This window comes from Chiloscyllium plagiosum, unplaced genomic scaffold (assembly GCF_037043375.1).
Source record: "Chiloscyllium plagiosum isolate Xiang-an unplaced genomic scaffold, Cpla_swu_hap1 HiC_scaffold_2, whole genome shotgun sequence".
In the NCBI taxonomy this organism is placed as follows: Eukaryota; Metazoa; Chordata; class Chondrichthyes; order Orectolobiformes; family Hemiscylliidae; genus Chiloscyllium; species Chiloscyllium plagiosum.
In genome coordinates, this window is record NW_028270140.1 from 96,980,930 (window position 1) to 97,005,851 (window position 24,922).

Below are 24,922 nucleotides of genomic sequence, written 5' to 3' on the forward strand. Positions count from 1 at the left end.
GGAATAGGGAGAGAGAACAGTTAAATGTGTGGCTACAGGGATGGTGCAGGATGGAGGGATTCCGGTATCTGGATAACTGGGGTTCTTTCTGGGGAAGGTGGGACCTCTATAAACAGAATGGTCTACACCTGAACCTGAGGGGCACCAGTATCCTTGGGGGAAGGTTTGCTAGTGCTCTTTGGGGGGGGGTTTAAACTAACTCTGCAGGAGCATGGGAACCTAGACTGTAGCTTTAGGGTGCAGGACCTGGAGTGTAGGGAGGTTAGGAACATGGCATCAATCTCAAAGGAGGGTGCCTGTAAACAGGAAAGTGGCTTGAAGTATGTATACTTCAATGCAAGAAGTATACGAAATAAGGTATGTGAACTTGCAGCATGGGTTGGTACCTGGGATTTCGATGTTGTGGCTATTACGGAGACATGGGTAGAACAGGGACAGGATTGGCTGTTGCAGGTTCCAGGATTTAAATGTTTTAGTCGGGTCAGAGGTGGGGGTAAAAGAGGGGGAGGTGTGGCATTGCTTGTCAAAGATAGTATTACAGCGGTGGAAAGGACAATGGATGAAGACTCGCCATCTGAGGTAGTTTGGGCTGAGGTTAGGAATAGGAAAGGTGAGGTCACCCTGTTAGGAGTTTTCTACAGGCCTCCTAATAGTCCTAGAGACGTAGAAGAAAGGATTGCGAGGATAATTCAGGAGAAGAGTGAAAGTAATAAGGTGGTTGTTATGGGGGCTTTAACTTTCCAGATATTGACTGGGAAAGCTATAGCTCTAGTTCGTTAGATGGGTCGGTGTTTGTCCAATGTGTGCAGGAGGGTTTCCTGACACAATATGTAGACAGGCCAACAAGAGGTGAGGCCATACTGGATTTGGTTCTGGGTAATGAACCAGGCCAGGTGTTAGAATTGGAGGTAGGTAAGCACTTTGGGGACAGTGACCACAATTCGGTGACTTTTACTCTAGTGATGGAGAGGGATAAGTGTGCACTACAGGGCAAGAGTTATAGCTGGGGGCAGGGAAATTATGATGCGGTGAGGCATGACCTAGGATGCATGGCTTGGAAAAGTAGGCTTCAAGGCATGGGCACAATTGATATGTGGAGCTTGTTCAAGGAGCAACTATTGAGTGTCCTTGATAAGTATGTACCTGTCAGGCAGGGAGAAAAGGGTTGTGTGAGGGAGCCGTGGTTTAATAAGGAATTGGAATCCCTTGTTAAATGGAAGAGGGCGGCCTATGTAAAGATGAGGCGTGAAGGTTCAATTGGGGCGATTGAGAGTTATAAGGTAGCCAGGAAGGATCTGAAGAGAGAGCTAAGAGCAGCAAGGAGGGGACATGAAAAGTCCTTAGTTATTAGGATTAGGGAAAACCCTAAGGCTTTCTATAGGTATGTCAGGAATAAAAGAATGACTAGGGTAGGAATAGGTCCAGTCAAGGATAGTAGTGGGAAGTTGCGTGTGGAGGCTGAAGAGATTGGGGAGACACTGAATGAATACTTTTCGTCAGTATTCACTCAGGAACAGGACATTGTTGCCGATGTGAATACTGAGTCACAATTAATTAGAATGGACGGCTTTGAGGTATGTAGAGAAGAGGTGTTGGAAATTCTGGAAAGGGTGAAAATAGATAAGTCCCCTGGGCCTGATGGCATTCATCCAAGGATTCTCTGGGAAGCAAGGGAGGAGATTGCAGAGCCATTGGCCTTGATTTTTATGTCCTCGTTGTCTACAGGAATAGTGCCAGAAGACTGGAGGATAGCAAATGTGGTTCCCTTGTTCAAGAAGGGGAGTAGGGATAACCCTAGTAACTATAGGCCGGTGAGTCTCACTTCTGTTGTGGGCAAAGTCTTAGAGAGAATTGTAAGGGATAGGATTTATGAACATCTGGATAGGAATAATGTGATCAAGGATAGTCAGCATGATTTTGTGAAGGGCAGGTCGTGCCTCATAAACCTTATTGAATTCTTTGAGAAGGTGACTAAGGAGGTGGACGAGGGTAAAGCGGTAGATGTGGTGTATATGGATTTTAGTAAGACGTTAAATAAGGTTCCCCATGGTAGGCTACTGCAAAAAATACAGAGGTATGGCATTGAGGGTGAGTTGGAGGTGTGGATTAGGAATTGGCTGGCTGGAAGAAGACAGAGGGTAGTAGTTGATGGTAAAGGTTCATCTTGGAGTGCAGTTACTAACGGTGTTCCGCAAGGATCTGTTTTGGGACCATTGCTGTTTGTCATTTTTATAAATGACCTGGAGGAGGGGCTAGAAGGTTGGGTGAGCAAGTTTGCGGATTATACGAAAGTTGGTGGAGTTGTTGACAGTGAGGAAGGATGTGTCAGGTTACAGCGGGATATAGATAAGCTGCAGAGCTGGGCAGAAAGGTGGCAAATGGAGTTCAATGTAGGTAAGTGTGAGGTGATTCACTTTGGTAAGAGTAACAAAAAGATGGGGTACTGGGCTAATGGCTGGATACTTGGTAGTGTGGATGAGCAGAGGGATCTTGGTGTCCATGTACACAGATCTCTGAAAGTTGTCACCCAGGTAAATAGTGCGGTGAAGAAGGCATATGGCGTACTGGCTTTTATTGGTAGAGGAATTGAGTTCCGGAGTCCTGAGGTCATGTTGCAGTTGTATAAGACTCTGGTGCGGCCGCATCTGGAGTATTGTGTGCAGTTTTGGTCGCCATACTATAGGAAGGATGTGGAGGCACTGGAACGGGTGCAGAGGAGGTTTTCCAGGATGTTGCCTGGTATGGTAGGAAGATCGTATGAGGAAAGACTGAGGCACTTGGGGCTGTTTTCATTGGAGAAAAGAAGGTTTAGGGGTGACTTGATAGAGGTGTACAAGATGATTAGGGGTTTAGATAGGGTTGACCATGAGAACCTTTTTCCACGTATGGAGTCAGCTATATCAAGGGGGCATAGCTTTAAATTAAGGGGTAGTAGGTATAGGACAGATGTTAGGGGTAGATTCTTTACTCAGCAAGTCGTGAGTTAATGGAATGCCCTGCCAGTAGCAGTGGTGGACTCTCCTTCTTTATGGGCATTTAAACGGGCATTGGATAGGCAAATGGAGGATAGTGGGCTAGTGTAGGTTAGGTGGGCTTGGATCAGCGCAACATCGAGGGCCAAAGGGCCTGTACTGCGCTGTATTCTTCTATGTTCTATGTTCTATAAAAGATTCTCCAACTCTTCCTTCATTTTTATCCACTTTGTGAATATTTCTTCAGTTTTTATTTATCTCTAATTTTTACCTCCTTCTCACCAATACCAAAAGTTAGTTTCTCTATGGATGTGTCAGTACCTCAACATTTAAACTGTGTTTTTGTGCTCCTCCAGGGCACACTGATCATTTTGTCAAGGAGATGTACATGTCTGAGGCCTGTTCTTCAGTGCATTTTCACCTTGCATTCCTGCATGTCAGTTATTTCAGATGTAACAATCACCACTGTCAATGTACAGTCTCTCAAAATCATGCAATGCATTCTTGACTTTTAGGTGATCTTTTCAAAAGTTCAAAATTCACTGGAGGGTGCCTGTGTATCCTCCTTGCCTGGTCTAGTGTTCAAAATGGTGGCAAATCAGCCAATTCATTTCCCTTAAAAAAAGTGTAAGGCTGACATAATTTCAATAGAAAACTGGTAATTATCCAATTCGATCTACACTTTGATTTCATTGAATATATTCATAGGATATAACCACGTCCAAGGTGAGTCTTTCCCATTTCCATTTGATACTTTTTTTCTGTTACTGGTCTTTTATTTTAAATTAGGCCCCATTAATTACCATTGTAACTGATTCGGGACCTCTGGAGAAACTTTATTGTCCAGAGTATAAGTAAAAAGAAGTGCGTTTTCATAATAACCTTAAAAGAGACAAATAAACATGATTACTGTGTGATTTCAAGCATTACAACATTTTGCTTGTTTAGTCTTTTTTACAAAAAAGTCCACACAGTTCTCAATTGTAATTTGCTAGATTATACTTTATTTTCCTTCTCAAAATTATTCCAAATTTAACATTGACAACAACTGACTCATGTTTCTTTTGTGTACAGCCTCTGTAGTGTTTTTGGCCAATTGGCTTCAATTAATTTCTTCCAAGACAATCTATTCCATTTTTTTCTGATACAAATTAAAGCCACCTAGATTGTTTCCATTGGCTATTGTTTTAAATTAACATTTAGAGATTTAAATTTATTTGCCCTTTAAGATTCAGGTTATGTTTGAATTAGTTACTTGTGTCAAGTAATTTTATCAGTCCCAATTTCAGAAGCAATTACATCCTGGTCTGGTGATTTTAAATAGTGCTCTTATATTTAGGGGTTCCAGTGATTGTAGTCAGTTTAGGATTCTCCTGATTTCAAGGACTTTACCTCCACAAGACTTCCAGCTCTCTTGCTATGTTCTTGAAACCTATTCAGAAATGACAAGCAAAATCCATTGGCACTGGGTTAATTATACCCAGAATCACAAATCTCACCATAAGGTGTTTGAGATAATTTAAAACTGCCAGCAGGAAGAGTTGGCTCTGCTGGTCTCAGAAAGGACAGAGTGCAAGTCACCAGGTGATCTTAATACTTTCACGTATTCAGTTCAAAAAACAGTTAGAAAATCTTTTAATAATCTCAAACTGGCTTTTTAAATTTGTATTATCTTAAAGAAAATATTTTTGAAGAAGGTATATGGACAAAACAATTCTCATTCCAAAATTCAGAGTTCAAATTGGATGACTTCCAAAATCATTTATCTATGCTTTTGAGAACAAGCTAAACCATTTTTTGTCGACAACATCTTTTCTACAGCGGCATAAAAAAAACTATTTAAACTTTTCAATGAAATAAGATTTGAAAGTCTTGAATCTATGATGTTTTCAAACTACTCCCTATTTCGGTGCTGATTTCAGTCAAAAGTAACTGTCATGGTAACTCTCTGTAATTGCAATCCAATTTTCACAGAGGGATTAGATTACCTTCAGTGTGGAAATAGGCCCTTCGGCCCAACGAGTCCACACCGACCCTCTGAAGAGCAACCCACCCAGACCCATTCCCCTACATTTAACCCTGACTAATGCACCTAACATCACAGACAATTTAGCATGGCCAATTCACCTGACCTGCACATCTTTGGACAGTGGGAGGAAACCAGAGCACCCGGAGGAAACTCACGCAGACACGGGGAGAATGTGCAAACTCCACACAGACAGTTGCCCGAAATGGGAACTGAACCCGGGTCCCTGGCGCTGTGAGGCACCAGTGCTAACTACTGAGCCACAGTGCTGCCCAGTTTGATAGAATTCTTTAACTTCACTGAAGTTGAAGGACTTGTAGATCTCTTCTCAACTGTGCTTAAGGATTCTACTCCTTTGTCCACCCTTTTTGGCTCATAGGTGACATTGCACACCAGCTTTGTCTCACTACACAGGTGAAATGGGGCAATACTGTCGATGATATTCTCAAGGTTTTGCAAGATAATAGCCGCAGTTGCTGTTTGTTTACAGATTTTGGCTGGGCATCTTTTGATTTTTGGTGTTATATGAGGTCCATTTCATCTTTAGTTTCAAAATCAATATCCAATTCTTCCAGTTCCAATATTGGGTCTACATGTACCCTTTTCCTCGTACAGTAGGTACGGTGATTTCCTGTTGTAGAGTTATAGAGTCAAAGAGCACCGAAAAAAAACCCTACGGTCCAACTTGTCTGCACTGACCAGACATCCTAAGTTGACCTAGTCCCATTTGCTAGCATTTGGCCTATGTCTTTATAAACTCTTCCTATTCATATACCCATCCAGGTGCCTTTTCAATGTTGTAATTGTACCCACCTCCACCACTTCCTCTGGCAGCTCGTTCCTTACACGCACACCCTCTGTGTGAAAAAGTTATCCCTCAGATCCTTTTTAAATCTTTCCCGTCTCACCTTAACCTATGCTCTCTAGTTTTGGATTCCCCCACCGTAGGAAAAAGATCTGGGCTATTCATTTTACCCATGCTCATAATGATTTTATAAACTTCTATAAAACATCTTCTGATGTTCCAGAGAAAAAATCCCCAGCCTATTTAGCCTCAGTCCTAGCAACATTCTTGTAAATCTTTCCTGCACCCTCTCAAGTTTAACAACATTCTTCCTGCAGAAGGATGACAAGAGTTGTACGCAGTATTCTGAAAGTGGTCTCACCAATGTCCTGCACAGCCACAGCATTTTTTTCTCAACTCCTATACTCCATATTCTCATCAATGAAAGCAAGCATGCTAAATGCTTTCTTCATCACTCTGTCAACCTATGACCCCACTTTCAAAGAATTATGTACTTGCACCCATAGGTCTGTTTATTTGACAACACTCCCTAGGGCCCGGCAATTAACTGTATAATCCTTGCCCTGGTTTGCCTAATCCAAAAGCAGCACCTCAGATTTACTGAAATTAAACTCCCATCTGCCACTCCTCAGCCCATTGGCCCATCCGGTCAAGGTCCCACTGTACTCTGAAATAAACTTCACTGTCCACTGCACCACTTATTTTGGTATAACCTGCACACTTAGTAACCGTGCTCCTTATATTCACATCCAAATCATTCATATTGATAATCATTTTTACCTTGCAGCTCTTTTACCAATTTCAGCAGATTTTTATTTTCTTCATCCAACTGTAAAGCATACAAATGGGCACTGTGGGCTTACCTATTGTGGACAGTTTTTAATTCGGTAACTGCTTTTGTAACCTCTTTCAAAAGCCAATCAAGGACACATTGTCACTGCATATTTCTGCAATTTCCAGTACAGCTCCCGTTGTTGATGATCCTAACTGTTCCATTTAACTATCAACAAGTCGCATTTTTGAATATGTCAGTGATGTGATAACCTCCATTAAAGACTGCTGCTTTTCACAGTTTGCAAAACAAAGCCAATTAAACAGTTACTACTGTGATACATTAGTTGGATAGATAAAAAAGCTATACAACCATGATCATTGGGGATGATTTACCAATAGTAGAGGATAAACAGGCTGTTGGCACAGAATGTTTCAGTCTTGATATAGTGGTAGGGACAGCATTCTGCTTTCCAGTCAATGTATCAGGGAACTTCACCCTTGATCTTCCTCCTGTCCTTTCTCCTTCTTGAACATTTTACATGGACACAGCTTCTGACTCATTAAACAGCTTTAAAGTGGTGTGAGGTTTCTTCTTTTCTTAACCCTCCTTAATTTTCTGTACAGACTCTAATCTCCCTGTCCCTGTCCCTCTACCTGTGGGGTTCTATACCATCCCTGGGGTGGACTAGGGTCACTGTCCTGCTGTAGGGCTCTTTCCTGTACCCAGTGTGGATTTTACTGCGCAACTGTAGGCCTCTCTACTGTTCCCGAAATGAACTAGGACCCAATCATGGTCCATCTCACACAGCACAATTCCAATCTCTCCCTTAGTTACTTTAGTACCACAACTTACAGCTGGGACTGACTACTGCATTTGTATAGGATAGAAATGTTCAACATACTCACCCAATTAGGACCTACACAACCGGTCGCAGACAAGTGTAGTACCCTGCTCGCAGTGCCAATTGGGGGACAGAGATTTTAAAGAGCAGTCTGAGTCCCATGTTCAGCTGCACAAATTGCTCTTTATTTAGAACTCCTTACCAACGCAGGCTGGGAGAGATCACTGGCAAGAGACTGCAAGACACTCACCAGTTCCCAATAAAGTACCGGATATTTATATATTCCGCACTACAATGATTACGTGCAACATTGACATCCCCTCCTCAGACACGTGCCAGCAGCATCATTCTGTGTAGGTGCTTTTTGTTACCTTGTGAAACTGCAATTGTTTATTTTCCTAATGTCATAATGATTATGTAATGTTTTGCATTTGCCCCCTTACAATGCTGTATGTTTTTTAGTGTCCTTTCACGAGGATATCTGTTTATACTCTTTGTTGTACGTCATTCAGTTCTTAGTGTTTACACCATTTGTCCTTCAATCCCCTTAGCTGATGGGATGGAGCTACTATTTACAGCCATTTGTCTAAAGGAATTCAGTTAAATTTCTTTAGTTTGTTAGCTGTTCTTATCATTTCAGTAAATCTACATGCATAATATGTAATGACAATTACTTTAAAAAGCCTTTAATTATGGTCAGACTTTATTTTCTACACTTTGCTAAATAGCATGTTTTCCCTGTCTCACTATTAGGCACTTCATTATCCTGTCTAGTTGCTAGGTATATGAAGGCTATGATTCTGACTGTGTAAACAACCGCCTCGGCTATCAATTCTCTTCAGCCATGGGCAGCTCCAACACCTAGTAACTTTTTTTTGAAGATTGTGTCTTTTGAAATTGTCGTATTTTTTCAAAATAGCAAGGGGCAAAAACTAATTTTGTGTGCAGAAAAATTTTAATTGCTCATAAAGAAATTATGTATAATTATGTTTCACATTATGCAGAAAACAATTTCCTCAATGGCTAACTATTGTAAACCATTTATATATATTACATGTACTATTTATATACATTTACACATACAAAAACGCTGTTATATTGTCGTGTGTTCTAAGTTTAGGATTATTTATTCACCCAAAAGTATACTACTTAGTCCATAGTCTTTTTACACAAAAGCTCATTGTTTACAGATAGATTATCACATATTCTCTTCATAAAATTGGAGCATCTGCTACCTTCTTGATCACTACCATCTCATGTGACTCTGGCATCAGTTATATTCTGATGCTAACCTCATGACTCTACATTTCCCAAGTCTTTTTCCTATCATATTTACATTCATTGGATCTCCCTCTGCAAACTTTCAGCCTTTACAGGATAGCCTCTCTGGTGGTTTGACCAGTCCCCCTGATATTTCTATGATATCATTTTGATGTCAAGGATGTTCTGTATGGTTCATTGTGTTGATGTGATTTGTCTTATCCTGTTTATTGAGCTTTGTTCTTCTGAGCCTCCATGTTTCTATTGGCTTCTTGTTCAATAATGTTAGTGCAGTGTTGTTTCACCTTGTGGTATCGTATTCCATCTGAATCATATATGATTTAATTTGAGATAATTTTCAGTATCTGTAACTTCTGTTTGTTGGGGCCTGACATCTTTTCACTTCCTGAATATTAGCTCCAGCAATTCTTGTGCTATGTGTCCATTAATGGAGTTTTAAGCTTCTTATCTTTTTGTTCTTTCTATCATTGTTGTACCCTTCTGTAGTCATTCACCATCACATTTTAATACATGTGACAGAGATGGAAGCAGTGTTCTTAATCTTGTACCTGTTTGACAAACCATTCTTTAGGCGTGAAGATCAATAATTCATAAAAGCAAAATCAAAAATCACACAATACTTAGTTACGGTTCGACAGGTTTATTTGGAAGTACAAGCTTTTGGAGCACTGCTCCTTTGTCAGGTAACGAGTGGGGCAGGATAATACGGCATAGAATATTTAGTAAAAGATCAAAGTGTCATACAACTGATACGATGTATTGAACAAATCTAGATTGCTGCTAAGTCTTTAATCACTTAGAATTGGGTTGCAGGTTTCGATTCATTCGTATGTAAGTACCAGAACTTCTTTCAGGTCACAATCCCAAGATAACTCAAGGTTTTATATAAAAGAAAGGTGACATCTCAGCTCAAACAATGCATTAAAGGTGTGAGGTTAGAGTCTGTATTCCTGTCTGAGTCAGACTGGTTCTCTTTCCAAAGTAGGAATAAATAAAACGTGACATGGACTGATTGCCAATGGTTTGTGTGCTTTTTGAACAAAACGGAATGTATCTGCAAATACAAATCTGCAAATGCAAATTCACCCCGTAAACTTATATGTGGATGTGTGTGAGGGAGAGAGAGAGAGAGTGAGAGAGTGTATGTGTGTCTGTGCTTGATTGAGTGTGATGGAGTATATGCCTGTGAGAGGGTGTGCATGTGAGTGTGTGAGTGTGTGTGTGTGAGCATTTGTATGAGAGAGGGTCTGTGTGAGTGTGATCATGTGTAAAAGTGTGTGTATATATGTGCATGTATGTGTGAGTATTTAGTGTAGTGGGGTCACCTGTAGTGTGACATGAACCCAAGAACTCGGTTGAGGCCATGCACATAGCTACAGAACTTGGCTATCAGCCTCTGCTTGGTATTGTTGCATATCCCAAAGTCCGCCTTGGAGGACAGTCACCTGAAGACCTGAGGCCAAATGGCCTTGACTGCTGAAGTGTTCCCCGACTGGGAAGGAACATCCCTGTCTGGTAATTGTTGCACAGTGTCCGTTCATCCATTGCCATAGCGTCTGCTTGGTCTCACCAATATTCCATGCCCCGGGATAGCCTTGGTAGCAGCATATGAGATAGACAATGTTGACCGAGGCACATGTGTACCTGCAACGCACGTGGCGGGTGGTGTTCCCACGTGAAACTTTGACATGGCTTGCAGTGGTTGCCATGACAGGATTGTATGGTGTTGTGGTCGACGTTGTCTTGAAGGCTGGGCAGTTTGCTGCAAACAATGGTCTGTATAAGGTTTGGCAGTTGTTTGAAGGTGAGAAGTAGAATTGTAGGGAAGATCTTGGTGGGGTGCTGATCCTCATTGATAATTTGTTGCAGGCTACAAAGAACATGGCGTAGTTTCTCTGCTCTTGGAAAGTACTGGACAACGAAGGGTACCCTATCGGTCATATCCCATGTCTGTCTCCTGAGGAGGCCATTACAGTTTCTCACTATGGCATATCGGAACTGGTGGTCAATGAGTTGAGCATCAAATCCTGTTCTTATGAGAGCATCCTTCAGCACCTTCAAATTCCTCCTCATCTGAACAGACCCTGTGTATGCGTACAGCTTGTCTGTAGGAGATGGCTGTTTTAATATGTTTAGGGTGGAAGCACGAGTAGTATAGCATTGTGAGGTTATCCTTGGGTTTGTGGTAGAGTGAGGTACTGACGTGTCCATCCTTGATGGAGATGCGTTTGTCCAAGAATGAGACAGATACTAAAGAGTAGTCCATGGAATTCTGATGGTGGGATAAAATTTGTTGATATCACTATGTAGTTTTTACAGTGATTCCTCGCCGTGGGTCCAGAGAAAGAAAAGTGTCATCAATATATCTGGTATATAGTGTTCATTGGAGGTCCTGCAAAGAGAAGAGGTCTTGTTCGAATTTGTGCATGAAAATCTTGGCATATTGGGGTGCAAACTTGGTCCCCATGGCCGTTCTGTATGTCTGGATGAAGAACTGGTTGTCAAATATTAAGACGTTGTGGTTGAGAATGAAATGAATGAGTTGTAGGATGGTGCCTGGCAGTTGTTGGTATTGAGTGCTGAGGCTATTGTAGTGATGCCATAGTCATGGGAGTTGCTGATGTAGAGTGCTGAAACGTCCACTGTAACAAGGGATTACAAGAAAAGCAAGTTTGAGGTCTTTGTGTTTCTTCAATGAAGCTTAAGCCATTTTTTGCCCTTTTGCCATTTGCTTGATTGGCTCCTGTCCACCACCTTGACTATCTAGTCCTTTAGCCACCGACCTATAGTGGAGGCAGTATGTGCATCTACAATATACAGTGCAGCAAAGCTCCTTCAACTGCACCTTCCAAACTAGCAACCTCTGCCATCAAGAAGGACAAGAACAGCAAATGCATAGGAACATTAGAATATAAGAAATACTACCAGGAGTAGATTATTCAGGCTCTCAAGCTTGCCCGCCATTCTATAAACTTAGTTAAAGTCAAAAAGACTGCAGGTGCTGGAATCAAAAGTAGACAAGCAGGAGGCTGGAAGAACACAGCAAGACAGATAGCAGTAGGAGATGGAGAAGTCTGATGGTACAGGTACAATCCTTCCTCAGGAATAGTTCCGGGGGGTAGGGGGAATTGCAGATAAAGAAAGGGTGGGGAGATGGGTTATGGGTGGGGAGAGGGGCAGAGTGGTGAGGTGGTGATAGGTGAATATAGGTGGTACGTACGACCTTGTCCAGGTAGAAGATAAGGTATTATTCCTCTAATTTGCGATCTGATTCACTGTGGCAGTGGAGGAGACCGAGAATGGTCATGTCGGAGAGGGAATGGGAAGAGGAATTGAAATGGGCCCGGCTGAGATGCTTGGCAAAATATACCCCGAGTTTACGTTTGATCTCACCGATGTAGAGAAGACCACATTGGGAGCATCGGACACAATAAATTGAGTTGGAGGAGAGGCAGGTGGACCTTTGTCTCACCTGGAAGGACTGTTTGGGGCCTTGGATGGAGGTGAGGGGGATGGTGTGCTAGCAGGTTTTGCATCTTTTACGGTTGCAGGGGAAGATACTGTAGTGTTCCGGGGGGAATAAGTAGGGAGTGGTGAAGGGAACGGCCCTTGCAGAAGGCAGAGAGGGGTGGGGAGGGGAAAATGTTCTTGGTGGTGGGGTCTAGTTGAAGTTGGTGTAAGTGTTTGAGGATGATATTGGATGTGTAGACTGGTGGGGCGGAAAGTGAGGTCAAGGGGGGGGGTCCCTGTCTTTATTATGTTTGGATGGGGCAGGGTTTAGAGCAATGGAGCAGGGAATGGAGAGATGCAGTGAAGGGATGCCTGGATAACAGGAGGGGAAAGAATATTGTTTAAAATAGGTGAACATCTGGGATGCTTGGGAGTTGGACATCAGAGCAGTTGCGATGGAGACAGAGGACTTGGGAAAACAGGTTGGAGTTTTTGCATGATATGGGTGGGAATTTGTGGGTTTGTCATAAATGTCAGTCCATAAGCTGTCATTAGAGTTGGAAATGGCGAAGTCAAGGAACGGGAGAGAGGTAGCTGAGGTGAACCAAGTGGAAACTATTGGCAAAGTCAATGCCACCCTAACCATAAATTCACGTAGTCTCTCTCGGACACTTCCCTCCCCTTCCTTGACCACTCTGTGTTCATCTCTATCTCCCAGATGTCCACCTATTTTAGTCAATGTGCTTTTCCCTCCTTTGTCATCCAGACAACTCTACACCGCACTTCCACCATTCCATTGCTCTAAACTCCAAACATAACAAAGAGAGGGTCCTCCTTGTCTTCATATTCCACCCCATTAGTCTATGTATCCAATGTATCATCCTCAAACACTTCCGCCAACTCCAATCCGACCCCACCACGTGAACACCTGTTGCTCTCAACCCCAAAGGACCATTCCCTTCGCCACTCCTTGGTTTGCGCCACCCTCACCAAAAACCCCACCAAATACCCTGGCACCTTCCCCTGTCACCATAGAAGAAGATAAACCTGCGAGCAAACCATCCCCTTCACCACCATCCAGGGCCCAAAAAGTCCTTCCAGGTGAGACAGAGGTTCACCTGCCTTTCCTCCAACCGAGTTTACGGTGTGTTCCTGAACTTTGTTCACTACATCGGTGAGACCAAACACAAATTAAGGGCATGTTTCGCTGAGCATCTCAGCTGGGCCAGTAAGGGCCAGCCTGACCTCCCAGTTACCGCCTATTTCAATTGTCCTTCCCATTCCATCTCTGACATGGCAATCTCGGCCTCCTCCATTGCCACAGTGAATCAGACCACAAATTGGAGCACACATATAAGCCAAAAACTTATATGTGTGCATGTGTTGGAGCAGCAGAGTGTGTGTGTGTGGGAGTGTGTGCTTGTGGGTGTGAGTGCACATGATAGAGTGTGTGTATAAGCCTATGTGTGTAAGCTTGGTAATTGTGTGTGAGTGTGATGAGGTATGTGTCTGTGAGAGGGTGCATGTGTAGTTGTGAATGCGTGTGCTTATGAGAGAGAGAGTGTGTGTGTGTGTGTGTGTGTGTGTGTATGTGTGTGTGTGTGTTTAGTGCAGTGGGGTCAGCTGTGGTGTGACATGAGTTGAGACCATTCCGATGAGGACCGAACTTTACTATCAGCTTCTGCTCAGCCACTCTGCATTGTTTCTTGTCCCGAAGTCCACCTTGGAGTATGGTCACCCGAAGGTCCGAGGCCGAATGTTCTGGACCGCTGAAGTGTTCCCTGATTGGGAGGGAACACTCCTGTCTGGTGATTGTTGCGTAGTATTCATTCATCTGCTGTCATAGCGTCTGTTTGGTATCGCCAATGTACCATGCCTCAGGGCATCCTTGCCTGTAGCGTATGAGATAGACTACATTGGCTGAGTCACATAGTACTCACCGCGTATGTGGTGGGAGATGTCCCCACATGTAATGGTGTTACCCATGTCAATACTCTTGACACTTCTTGCAGCGGCCACCATAGCAGGGTTGTAACATTGTACTGAAGGCTGGGCAGTTTGTTGCGAACAATGATCTGTTTAAGGTTTGGTGGTTGTTTAAAGATGGGAAGTGGAGGTGTGGGATAGGTCTTGGTGAGGTGCTCATCCTCTTCAATAATGTGTTGAAGGCTGTGAAGAATATGGCGTAGTCGTTCGGCTGCAGGGAAGTACTGGACAACGAACGGTATCCTTTCTGTTTTAGCCCATGTCTGTCTCCTGAGGAGGTTATTACAATTTCATGCTGTGGCACGTCTGACTCAACAATTGGACACAGACAGACTTCACACCTATTATCAGAAAAGCTGAGCTATCTTGAGAACGTAATTTAAAAGAAGTTCTGGAATTTACATATCAAAGAACAGAAACCAGCATATCAAATTCTAAAAGATGAAAGATTTGATCTAAAATTGTTTAATGTATCACATTTCCATGACACTGGACTCCTTTGGCTATAAATTCTGTAATCATGATCTTGTTCTCCACAACCACCTGATGAAGGAGCGGCGCACTGAAAGCTTGTGCTTCCAAATAAACTTGCTGGACTATAACCAGGTGTTGTGTGATTTTTAACATTATTTTATAAGATCATGACTGATCTGCCTCAGGCCTGAACTTCTCTTTTATCCCAACTCCTAATAGCCCTCAACATCTATCCTGTCAAACCCCTGAGAACTTTGTATATTTGAACAAGATCACCCTTCATTCTCCAGGATACCTGCACCAACCAACTCCACTGCCCCGTGGCTGAACATTTCAACTCCCCCTCCCATTCTGCCGAGGGCATGCGAGATCCTGGGCCTCATCCATCGCCACTCCATACCACCTAACGCCTGGACGAAGAATGCCTTATCTTCCGCCTCGGGATCCTTTAACCCCAGGGCATCAATGTGGACTTCACCAGTTTCCTCATTTCCCCTCCCTCCACCTTACCCAGTTCCAACCTTCCAGCTCAGTACCATCCTCATGACCTGTCCCACTTGTCAATCTTCCTTCCTGCCTATCTGCTCCACCCTCCTCTCTGACTTATCACCTTTACCCACATCTCTCAGCTACCTTCTCCCCAGCCCTACTCCCCCTCCCATTTATCTCTGCACTCTCGTTCCTGATGAAGGGCTCTGGCCCGAAATGTTGATTTTCCCGCTCTTCAGATGCTGCCTGACCTGCTGTGCTTTTCCAGCAACTCACTCCCAACTCTGATCTCCATCATCTGCAGACCTCACTGTCTCCTCATTCTCTAAACTCTAATGAACAAAATCTAACCAGTGAGTCCAATCTCGATGAATCAGCCCTTTCACTTTTGTAATGCCTTTTGTACTGCCTCCAATACCAATATATCCTTTCTTAAATACAGGGACCAGAACTGTACAGGGCACCAGATGCAGCTTCACCAACACCCTGTACAGTTGTAACAAGATTTCTCTATTTTTAAAGTCAATTTGTCTTCTAAATTACTTGCTCCTTCAACATGTAGTGTTCTTGGCTTTATTAATAAGGACATAGAGTACAAGAGCAAGGAGGCAATATTGAACTTATATAAAATGCCAGTTAGAACTCACTTGGAGTATTATGTACATTTGTGGGTGTCACATTGTAGGAAAGATCCAAATGTTTTGAAAAGAGTGCAGAAGCAATTTACAAGAATGATTCCAGAAATGAGATGCTTCAGTTACGAAGATAGATTGAAGAAGTTGAGATCCTTCTCTTTAGAAAGAAAGAAGACAGCTGAGAGGATATTTGATAGAGGTTTTCAAAATCATGTCCAGTGATGCCCACATTCCCTTAAACAAATAATAAAAAAGGGATAGTGAGGGTAACAGGTAACAAAAACAAAGTCATATTTTCATCTAAAATTTTGACATTGCTTATTTGCAAATTGTGGAGCACTGCAATGTTTGGAATCCCAAGTAAGAAGTAAATTATTTTAATAAATTGAATTATTGTGTTTGCAAATGTACGCAAGTGGTTAAGTTCAATCCATTATAAGCATCAATTAATAATTCAATATTTTCATTGATCTCAAAGAAATCCGTGCTCTGATGTTTGCATTGTTTGATGGAAAAGAAGAGTGATTATTTTTATTCTTGGCTATTTACAGCACTTTTATTGTAGTTAACGATAGTTTCTATAAACTGAGTTTTTCCAAAATGCAAAGTTTTAGGAGAATATGAAGACAAAGTGCTGTCTGTGAAACTAATTTCTCATGGAAGGCTATTGAGTCATCAATAATCATGAGGTGTTCACATTGTTTAAAGTACTGACATAATATTGGATATTTGGATACATAGTTTGGCCTTTCATCCAGACAATATTTTCAGTCTTGAATACATTCTTCATCGTATTCCTGGCCTGTCTTTCCTCCTGAAACTTTCTTTCAGTAGGTACAAAGTTCTGAGTGATTGAGAATGTACAGGCTTCAACATACTTGATTAACTGTTCACTTCCAGTTGATAGTATCCCTGAGAGTGCATCTATTATTTGATACTTGCCCTGTACATATTCAGTGATTGAATCATACTTCATAAGCCTTAATTTGAACTGTTGAATTCTGAATGCCATGTTACCAATTTATTTCATGTTCACTCAAGTGACCAATGGTTTATGGTCAGTTTCAATTTAAAATGTAATCTGAGTACATAATAAAATTTTTTCACACACTTATTTGACTGTTAAAACTTATTTTATCTATCATTGTTTAATGCTGTTCTGTGTCAGTTAATAATCTAGACACATAATAAAGCTGATCTATGTTTGCCACCTTGCTGCACTTGAAACTGCTGCCTCCTGGAGACAATGCTTGTGCCTACACTATAATCAGTAAATTCACAGTGTTAAGATTTCTGAAAATTCCAAAAGTTAATTAATCTTTTCAAAACTTTTTCTGGTCCAGCATCTTCTTCCATCTTGATGTCTTTAGTGTCCAGAAACCTATTTATTTATTTCTTAAATATATTCAATGACTTGTCTTCCACTGTCTTACTTGGGAGAGAGTTCCACTGGTTCACCACCCTTTAAGTGAAGGAATTTCTCATCTCAGTTCAAATTGGTCGACTTTGAATTCAGAGACTGTGACCCCTTGACCTAGACCCCTCCCCGCTGCCAGGGGAACCATCATACTTGCATGTAGTATGTCCACCTCTATCAGAATTGTATACATTTCAATGAGGTCCTCACTCAATCTTCTAAACTTTAATGAATACAGGCCTACAACCCACCTCTCCTCATATGACAAACTTATCATCCTCAGAACCAGCCTGGTGAACCTTCACTGTATTCCCTCTATGAGAAGTACATCTTTTCTTCGGTTAAGGAGATCAAAATTGCACATAGTACTGCAGATGCGATAGCATCAAGATCCTGTTCAAAAACATCAAGGCATCCTTGCAGAAATCCTCCTTTAATGGAGACCAATTTACCATTTGCATTCAAAACTGCTCACAGCATTACTGGTTTGCCTCCACCACTGGACAAAGACACCCAGGTGCCTTTGTACACCAACATATCCTAATTTATCACCATTTAATTAATAGTCAGCCAATCTATTTCAGTAAGTTCCCATTTATCCACATGATGCTACATCTGTCGTGTATGTTCCCACTCACTCAATTTGTCTGAATCACGCTGAAGGAATTTCATCCATAAGCCCATTGGGCAAGTCTCACAGTGCACTGCTTTGTTAAATTTAATTAAACCTATGCAGACCATTATGGAGACATTTAATTTTAGGACCATAACCGCACCAAAACATCATCTTGTTAGCATGGTAACTGGTAAGATTATTAATCCTTATTGATGTACCTTTATTTCATCATTAACTTTGTTCAAGAATATGCAGAGAGGGAGTTGTCGTAACATGAATAAGCAAATTGGTGAGCATCATCTCACAGGGTAGAGTGATATTTGACCTATAATTTTCTCAGCCCTGAGAACCATTTTGGAAATTTGCTTTGAAATTCAATCCTTAGTTCAGCATCAGTCATCTCATCAGACCAATCTCAGTTTTAAACATACCTTTCTACTTAGTCGAGGACATTCTTGGTTCTGAATGACAGAGAGATTAAAGGATTTCTCAGTCTTCCTATCTGAGCAGGACATAAGACTGTAAGACATAGGAGCAGAATTAGGCTTTTCGACCCATCGAGTCTGCTCTGCCATTCGATCAGGGTTGATATGGTTCTCAAATCCATTCTCCTGCCTTCTCCCTGGAACTCTTATCCATCAAGAACCTATCTATCTCTGTCTTAGATACATGCAATGACTTGGCCTTCACACCCCTCTGCAGCAGTGAGTTGCAGAGATTCACCACCCTCCAGCTGAAAGAAATTCCTCCTCATCTCAGTTCTAAAGTGTCATCCCTTCACCCTCAGGCTATGCCCTCTGTCTTCTCCTTAAAATTACTCAGTGTCCTGTCATCCCTTGCACTCTGAAACAGTGAATTCTATAGATTCATGACTCTTTGAGAGAGGCAGTTTTCACCTGTAAAGAATGGCACTTAGTACTGGATACATTAATAAAGCTTAGTATACCAGATACATTATTAACTGTATGTTGGTCATGCCACTGGGGACTACAACTGCTGACTATTCACCCTCTTTCCTCATAGTGCTCTACAGCTATTCAGTGAAGACCCTGACCCTGGCACTAGAGAGGCAAGAATCATCTTGACTTATTTCGGCAGCCACAATAACATCTATCTATTTCCCTTACTATCAAATCAACTCTTGCAATTGATTGGAGAGTGGGATGCATTCAGAGGCCTCCTATACTACATGCCTTTTCCTCTTTGATTTTCCGGTAGTCAATCCTTCCCTCTCATCTGCATACTCTTAAACTGTGGGCTTATGTCAATAAATATTCTATCAACAAAGAGTCTTGGAGTCATAGAGATGTGCAGCATGGAAACAGACCTTTCAGTTCAACTCATCCAAGCCGACCAGATATCTTAACCTAATCTCGTCCCATTTCCCTCTAAACCCTTCTTATTCATATACCATCCAGATAACTTTTAAATGCTGTAATTGTACCAGCCTCCACCATTTCCTCTGGCAGCTCATTCCATACATGCACCAGCCCCTGTGTGAAGCAATTGCCCCTTAGGTTCCTTTTATATCTTTCCCCTCTCACCCTGAACCTATGCTCTCCAGTTCTGGACTTCCCAATCTCAGGTAAAAAGACCTTGTTCATTTACCTATCTATGCCCCTCATGATTTTATAAACCTCTATAAGTCACCCTTCAGCCTCTGACACTCCAGGGAAAACAGTCCCAGCCTATTTCAGCCTCTCTCTATAGCTCAAATCCTCCAACCTGGCAACATGCTTTCTACTTAAATTCTTGATCTTGCAAGGAATTAAGGGCTATGAGGAGAGTGCGGGTAAGTGGCTTTGAAATGCCCATCAGCCATGATTGAATGGCGGAGTGGACTCGACGGGCCGAATGGCTTTACTTCCACTCCTTTATCTTATGGTCTTATGCTCTTACGGCCTATCTGACCAAGATCTCGTTGTACTCTGAGATAACCTTCTTCACTGTCCACTCCACCTCCACGTTTGGTGTCATTTGCCAACTTTGTAACTATACCTCCTATGTTCACATCCAAATCATTTAGTGACACTAGCTCCTATTCACATTCCCAAAATCAAAGTTCAGGTTGCTGCTTTTCTGCTGCAAATGGCTATCTATATCATGCAGATCCCTCATAGCTCAAGATGTAATGTCAGAAAAGCCTGCCATTTATTTTCTATTGTTAGTAAGCCTTGCCAAAACTAATAAACATTATACTATTAATAAACTTTACCAATACTGATAAATTCGACTATACCTAATATGCTTTACTACTAAAAGCTTAAAATACTTAAAAGCTGCAAGGTTTGTGAAGGTTTGTAGCTCAGGTTGAGGTTTAGAGTGTACTTAAAAGCTTTACTGCTATGTCAAGGACAAATGTAATACTCACCAGTTATTCACTTGTAACATTTTATTGCTGCTGAATCTTTTTCAATTTTTAATCTGCCTGATATTTAGACTGGATCTCCTCCCTTTATGCACCAAATTTCCTTACTCCCCCAAATTATATACAATGAGTCATTGCACCTAGCGACAAGTTATTCTCTTCCTACTTTATGACTTTGTATGCTTGGTAACACCTCCTGTATTTGTTCGAGTTGAAATTCAACAGCAATACATCAGTACCGCTGGCTCAAAAACTCTAGTTCAAACTAGAACTTAATTAACTATCTTGACTGAAAACAAATTGTCATTAACTGCTAAATGCAAACTAAATTAGATTTTAGAAAAAGACTTTTACGTTTCTTTACTCAGCAAATTCTCAAGTTCACAGTATATGTCTGGCTGCACTCAGTGACAGGTTACTCTCTTTCTAACTAACTCTACTTCTAACCAACTATGTAATAACAATTTGCATTTTTATAGCACCTTTAACATAAGAAAAGGCAATGATGCTTCATGACAGTATATCAAATATGGAATCACGTATGGCAGATTTCTAGAAATTTTCAAGGAATGTCTGAAAGCAGTGGAGTACAATAATGAAATGAAGGGCCTTACGAAGCAAAATCTAGAGCTTATGGCCCAAGCAACTGAAGACACAGTTTATAAGGGAGGAGCAATTTAAATCACAACAAAATGAGGTATTTTCAAATTATTATTGTGTATAATTTTATAATTAAACACATTTGCTGTCACAACCTACAGGTATTGGAAGTGGTATGTCAGTTCTGGGCCCTGCGTTTGGATATATCTTAGGTGGTCAGTTGCTGGACATTTATATTGATGTTAATAGAATTTCCAAGTAAGTGGATTTTCATTTTCTTATTGTTTTTGTGTTCTCTGCTTAATTGTTGATAATCAGGACGATGACAGGTTGATGCTTAATAAGATAAATGTGCAACCAGGCCATTCCATGTGATATTGTTACGGTTACTCTTATAGCAGCTATTTTGAAGTGAATAATTGTTTTTTGTGATATTTCTCAAAAAGATTCCATTTCACTATGCACCATAATTAAGTCTCTGCTTGTCTCCCACTCTTCAATCCATTGTCTTTTTCTTGTTGTCTTCCATTTTATCATGTCCACCTCCTGTTTTCCCTGAACTAGAATTTTGAACTATTTAGCAATGACAAATTGGAAAATTTATCCTTCTTTCCTTCTATATCTCTCACACATAAATTTCTCATGTTATTATCTTTACAACTCCTAGTCTCTTTTTCTGTTCCTCTCATTTTCTGTTATTTGTTCTTTCTTTTTTAATCTTCATTTCTGTATTGCTTCCATTTGTAATTTGCCTCAAGCATGTATTCTTTTAATACATACTTAATTTATAATCTTTCCTTCTTTCAAAATTGGCTCATGCATATAACTTGACCTGAGCCAAAATGGGGTTGGAGCTTGATGCTGAAGCAAGCAGGAGGGAGGCATATTTTTGTTGTATAATTAACATCATTTATTTGTTATACTGATAGTTCATACATTTTATATAGGAAATGATTATATGTTATGCATTTTGTATATAGGTATTATGATTTCATTATTTGTTGATGATGAGTGGATTCAACAGAATTTATCTTTAATCTTCATGACTAACATATGCACAATTTGATGCATAATGTGAATGTATGCATACATTTAAAATATTGCTGGTAATTTGTTAATTGGCTATTGATTGTGTAATGCTATAAAATCCATGTTTTGTTAGTGCTCTTCATCTTTCACTCATCAGTTCAGATCTAATGTATTATTGAGAAGTGTGAGGTGATGCATTTTGGAGAAGTGATATAAAATGTTGGTGCATCCCTGAAGGATGTGTGGGAAAAAAAGGATCTGCATATACATGTATCATCAATCTTTGAAGGCAGCAGGACATGTTTAAGGGGGTGGTTAATAGAGACAGTAGATAATTAAAGTACAATGAGTACAAAAAACAAGAAAGTTCTGCAGTGTTTATAAAGCTGATGTATGTGACAAAGCTGCTCCTTTAACAAGGTTATGCTGTCCTTCGTTTTTTTTTCAGCGAGACCATAAATGACACAGATTCCGAAAACTCTGGGGTGAAGTGTTTTAACGCCAATTTGATATTGCCTCAGGCAGAATGCTTTCAAGTTAAAAAAAAGAGAGACTTGAACAATGCAAGGCGAGTGATCAGTTCCCCCAGCTCAGCTTTTCTGTGGTTTGGTTTGGTTTTTAACAGCAGTGTGAAAAAAGCTGCAGGACCAAAAGAAGCAGGTCCAGGCTGGTACTCCCTCTCTGACTTCTATCCTGCACGAACTTGTGCTTGATTTTACCTTTTTTGCCAAGGAGTGTTTATGGGAATTGTTGCATGTATTTGCAACGGCATCATTAAGTTGGGATAATCGTTTGGGTTTTTGGATAGGATACATTATTCTGTATTTTGGTATCTTTTTGTTTGTGTTCCGTTTGATAATCTTGTAAATACATTCTGTTTTGTTTAAAACTAGGTGATTTGACCAGCTGATTCTCTTCTGGGATATCCAGTTTACACCTGCTTAAAACAACTAGCAAAGTTAGGGTCTGAGGGGGTCTGGCCTGGTCCATAACATGTATGATTCCAATTCTTAGACAATGGTCAATTCTGATAAAACTTAAGAAAGGATATGAGAGCTGTGAAGATGATATAGAGAAGATTTACCAAAATGATTTCAAATTAATTGATTGATTTGATTTATTGTCATGGGTACCTAAGTACAGTAAAAAGCTTTGTTTATGAGCAGTACAGGCAGAGGATAGTTCGCAAGGATGTACAGGTCATAGAGTTAAAACAAAAACTTGGACAGAGTGAGGCATATAGGTTACACTGCACAGGGCATGTGTGAAGCAAGATCAGCATTAACAAGATCAACTTTCCTTAAAGTTAGAGAGTCCATTCAGCAATCTAATAACATCAGGGAAGAAGCTGTTCTTGAACCTGTTGATGCATGTGCTCAAGCTTCTGTATCTTCTGACTGATGAAAGAGGTTGTAGGAGAGCATTACTGGGCTGGGATGGGTCTTTGATGTTGGCAGCCTTTCCGCAGCAGCACGAAGTAGAAATGGAATCCATGGATGGAATGTTGGCTTCCATGATGGTGTGAGTTATGCACACAACTTTCTGTAATTTCTTACGGTCATGGCAGAGCAGTTGCCATACCAGGCCATTGTGCACCCAGATAATACGTTTTCTATGGTACAAAGGTTGGTGAGGGTCCTTATGGACATGCTGAATTTCCTAAGCCGCCTGAGGAAGAAGAGGCATTATTGTGCCTTCTTGACCGTTGCATCTATGTGGAAAGTCCAGGACAGGTTATCGGGTTATCGTCACTCCTAGGAACTTGATGGTCTCCACCTTCTCAGCCTTCACTTTATTGATGTAGATGGAGGCGTGTTCTCCTCCTTTCTTTCTGAAATCAATGATCAGTTCATTTATTTTGCTGGCTTTGAGAGAGAGATTGTTATCATTGCACCACATCACCAAGCCCTGTATTCTGACTCATCGTTGTTTGATGTTGCGACAATATTAGGTTAAAGAAACTAGGATTGCTCTTCTTACATGCTGAAAAATGTGTTGCTGGAAAAGCGCAGCAGGTCAGGCAGCATCCAAGGAGCAGGAGCATCAATGTTTTGGGCATAAGCCCTTCTTCAGGAATAAGGGTCCTGAACAAGGGCTTATGCCCGAAACGTCGATTCTCCTGCTCCTTGGATGCTGCCTGACCTGCTGCGCTTTTCCAGCAACATATTTTTCAGCTCTGATCTCCAGCACCTACAGTCCTCACTTTCTCCTCCTTGCTCTTCTTACAGCAAAGGAGATTACATGGAAACTTGCCAAAAGTGTCCAGAATTGCAACAGGCTTGGGTAATGTAAGCAAAGAAAATTGTTCTCATTGGCTGATAGCACAAAAATTAGAATTTAAACAGCAAGAGATGCAAGGGAATGTGAGGAAGATGTCTTTTATCCAGTGAATACAACAACCTTGAATTTGCCATGTGGTGATAGTGTTAACAATCAAAGATTTCAAAATAAAATTGGATGAGCATTTGAACAAAATTAATCCTCAGGCTCCAGGGTTAGCAGGAGAAATCAGACAAACTGGATTATTCAAAGGAGAGCCAGCATAGATTCAACAGGCTGAATAGGCTCCTCCTATTAAAGCACTTGCTCCCAAGGGTAGATTTTACACCAGCAAATCAGATAGAACTTTCTCTGTGCTGTTGGGTAAAATTTGGCAGGATGCTGTGAAGTCAGCAATTAAATATCATGATGCCTTGCTCTCAAAAAACAGAAGGTGTGTGGATGCTGAATTTGGAAGTTCGCTTGTCGTTTTAAAAAAAATGAAAGATCAATGTTAACTGCTAATCGACTATGATTTCAGGTCTCCCACTTCTGTTTTTGTTAGCCACATGGGAAAATATTGGAAGTGAGTCACGCCAGGTAAGAGGAGGTGGTGCAGGAGTGGTTAATCCATTGCACATATAGCTACGGAATCAGTTGGTGAAAGTGGCATCTTAATGTTGATTTTTATTTTTGAATAAATTGGGTAATGTTTTCAGCCTGAGTAGGAAGGGGGCCTCTGCTCAGGGACATAGTGACGTTTAATAACTTTAATTTTGCAACTGGAGCTCTTGATCTCTGATAGGGTCTCTGAGCTCTGGGAGAGGCTGTTCCTCTACTGAGAAGGAAAGAAGGAGAAAAGGAAAAGGAGACAGTGGAGAGCGGCTGTCCAGGGATAT

At 41.2% G+C, this 24,922-nt stretch overlaps 1 protein-coding gene across 1 annotated transcript in view; it reads left to right on the forward strand.

Moving 5' to 3' along the window:
- The window catches only part of LOC122559862 (solute carrier organic anion transporter family member 4C1-like), a 175,808-nt gene that overhangs the window by 47,647 nt on the left and 103,239 nt on the right, over window positions 1-24,922 (forward strand). The window contains exon 4 of the mRNA XM_043709986.2: window positions 20,897-20,993. Within this exon, the coding sequence (XP_043565921.2) occupies window positions 20,897-20,993 (97 nt within the window). The remainder of the gene's footprint in view (window positions 1-20,896; window positions 20,994-24,922) is intronic.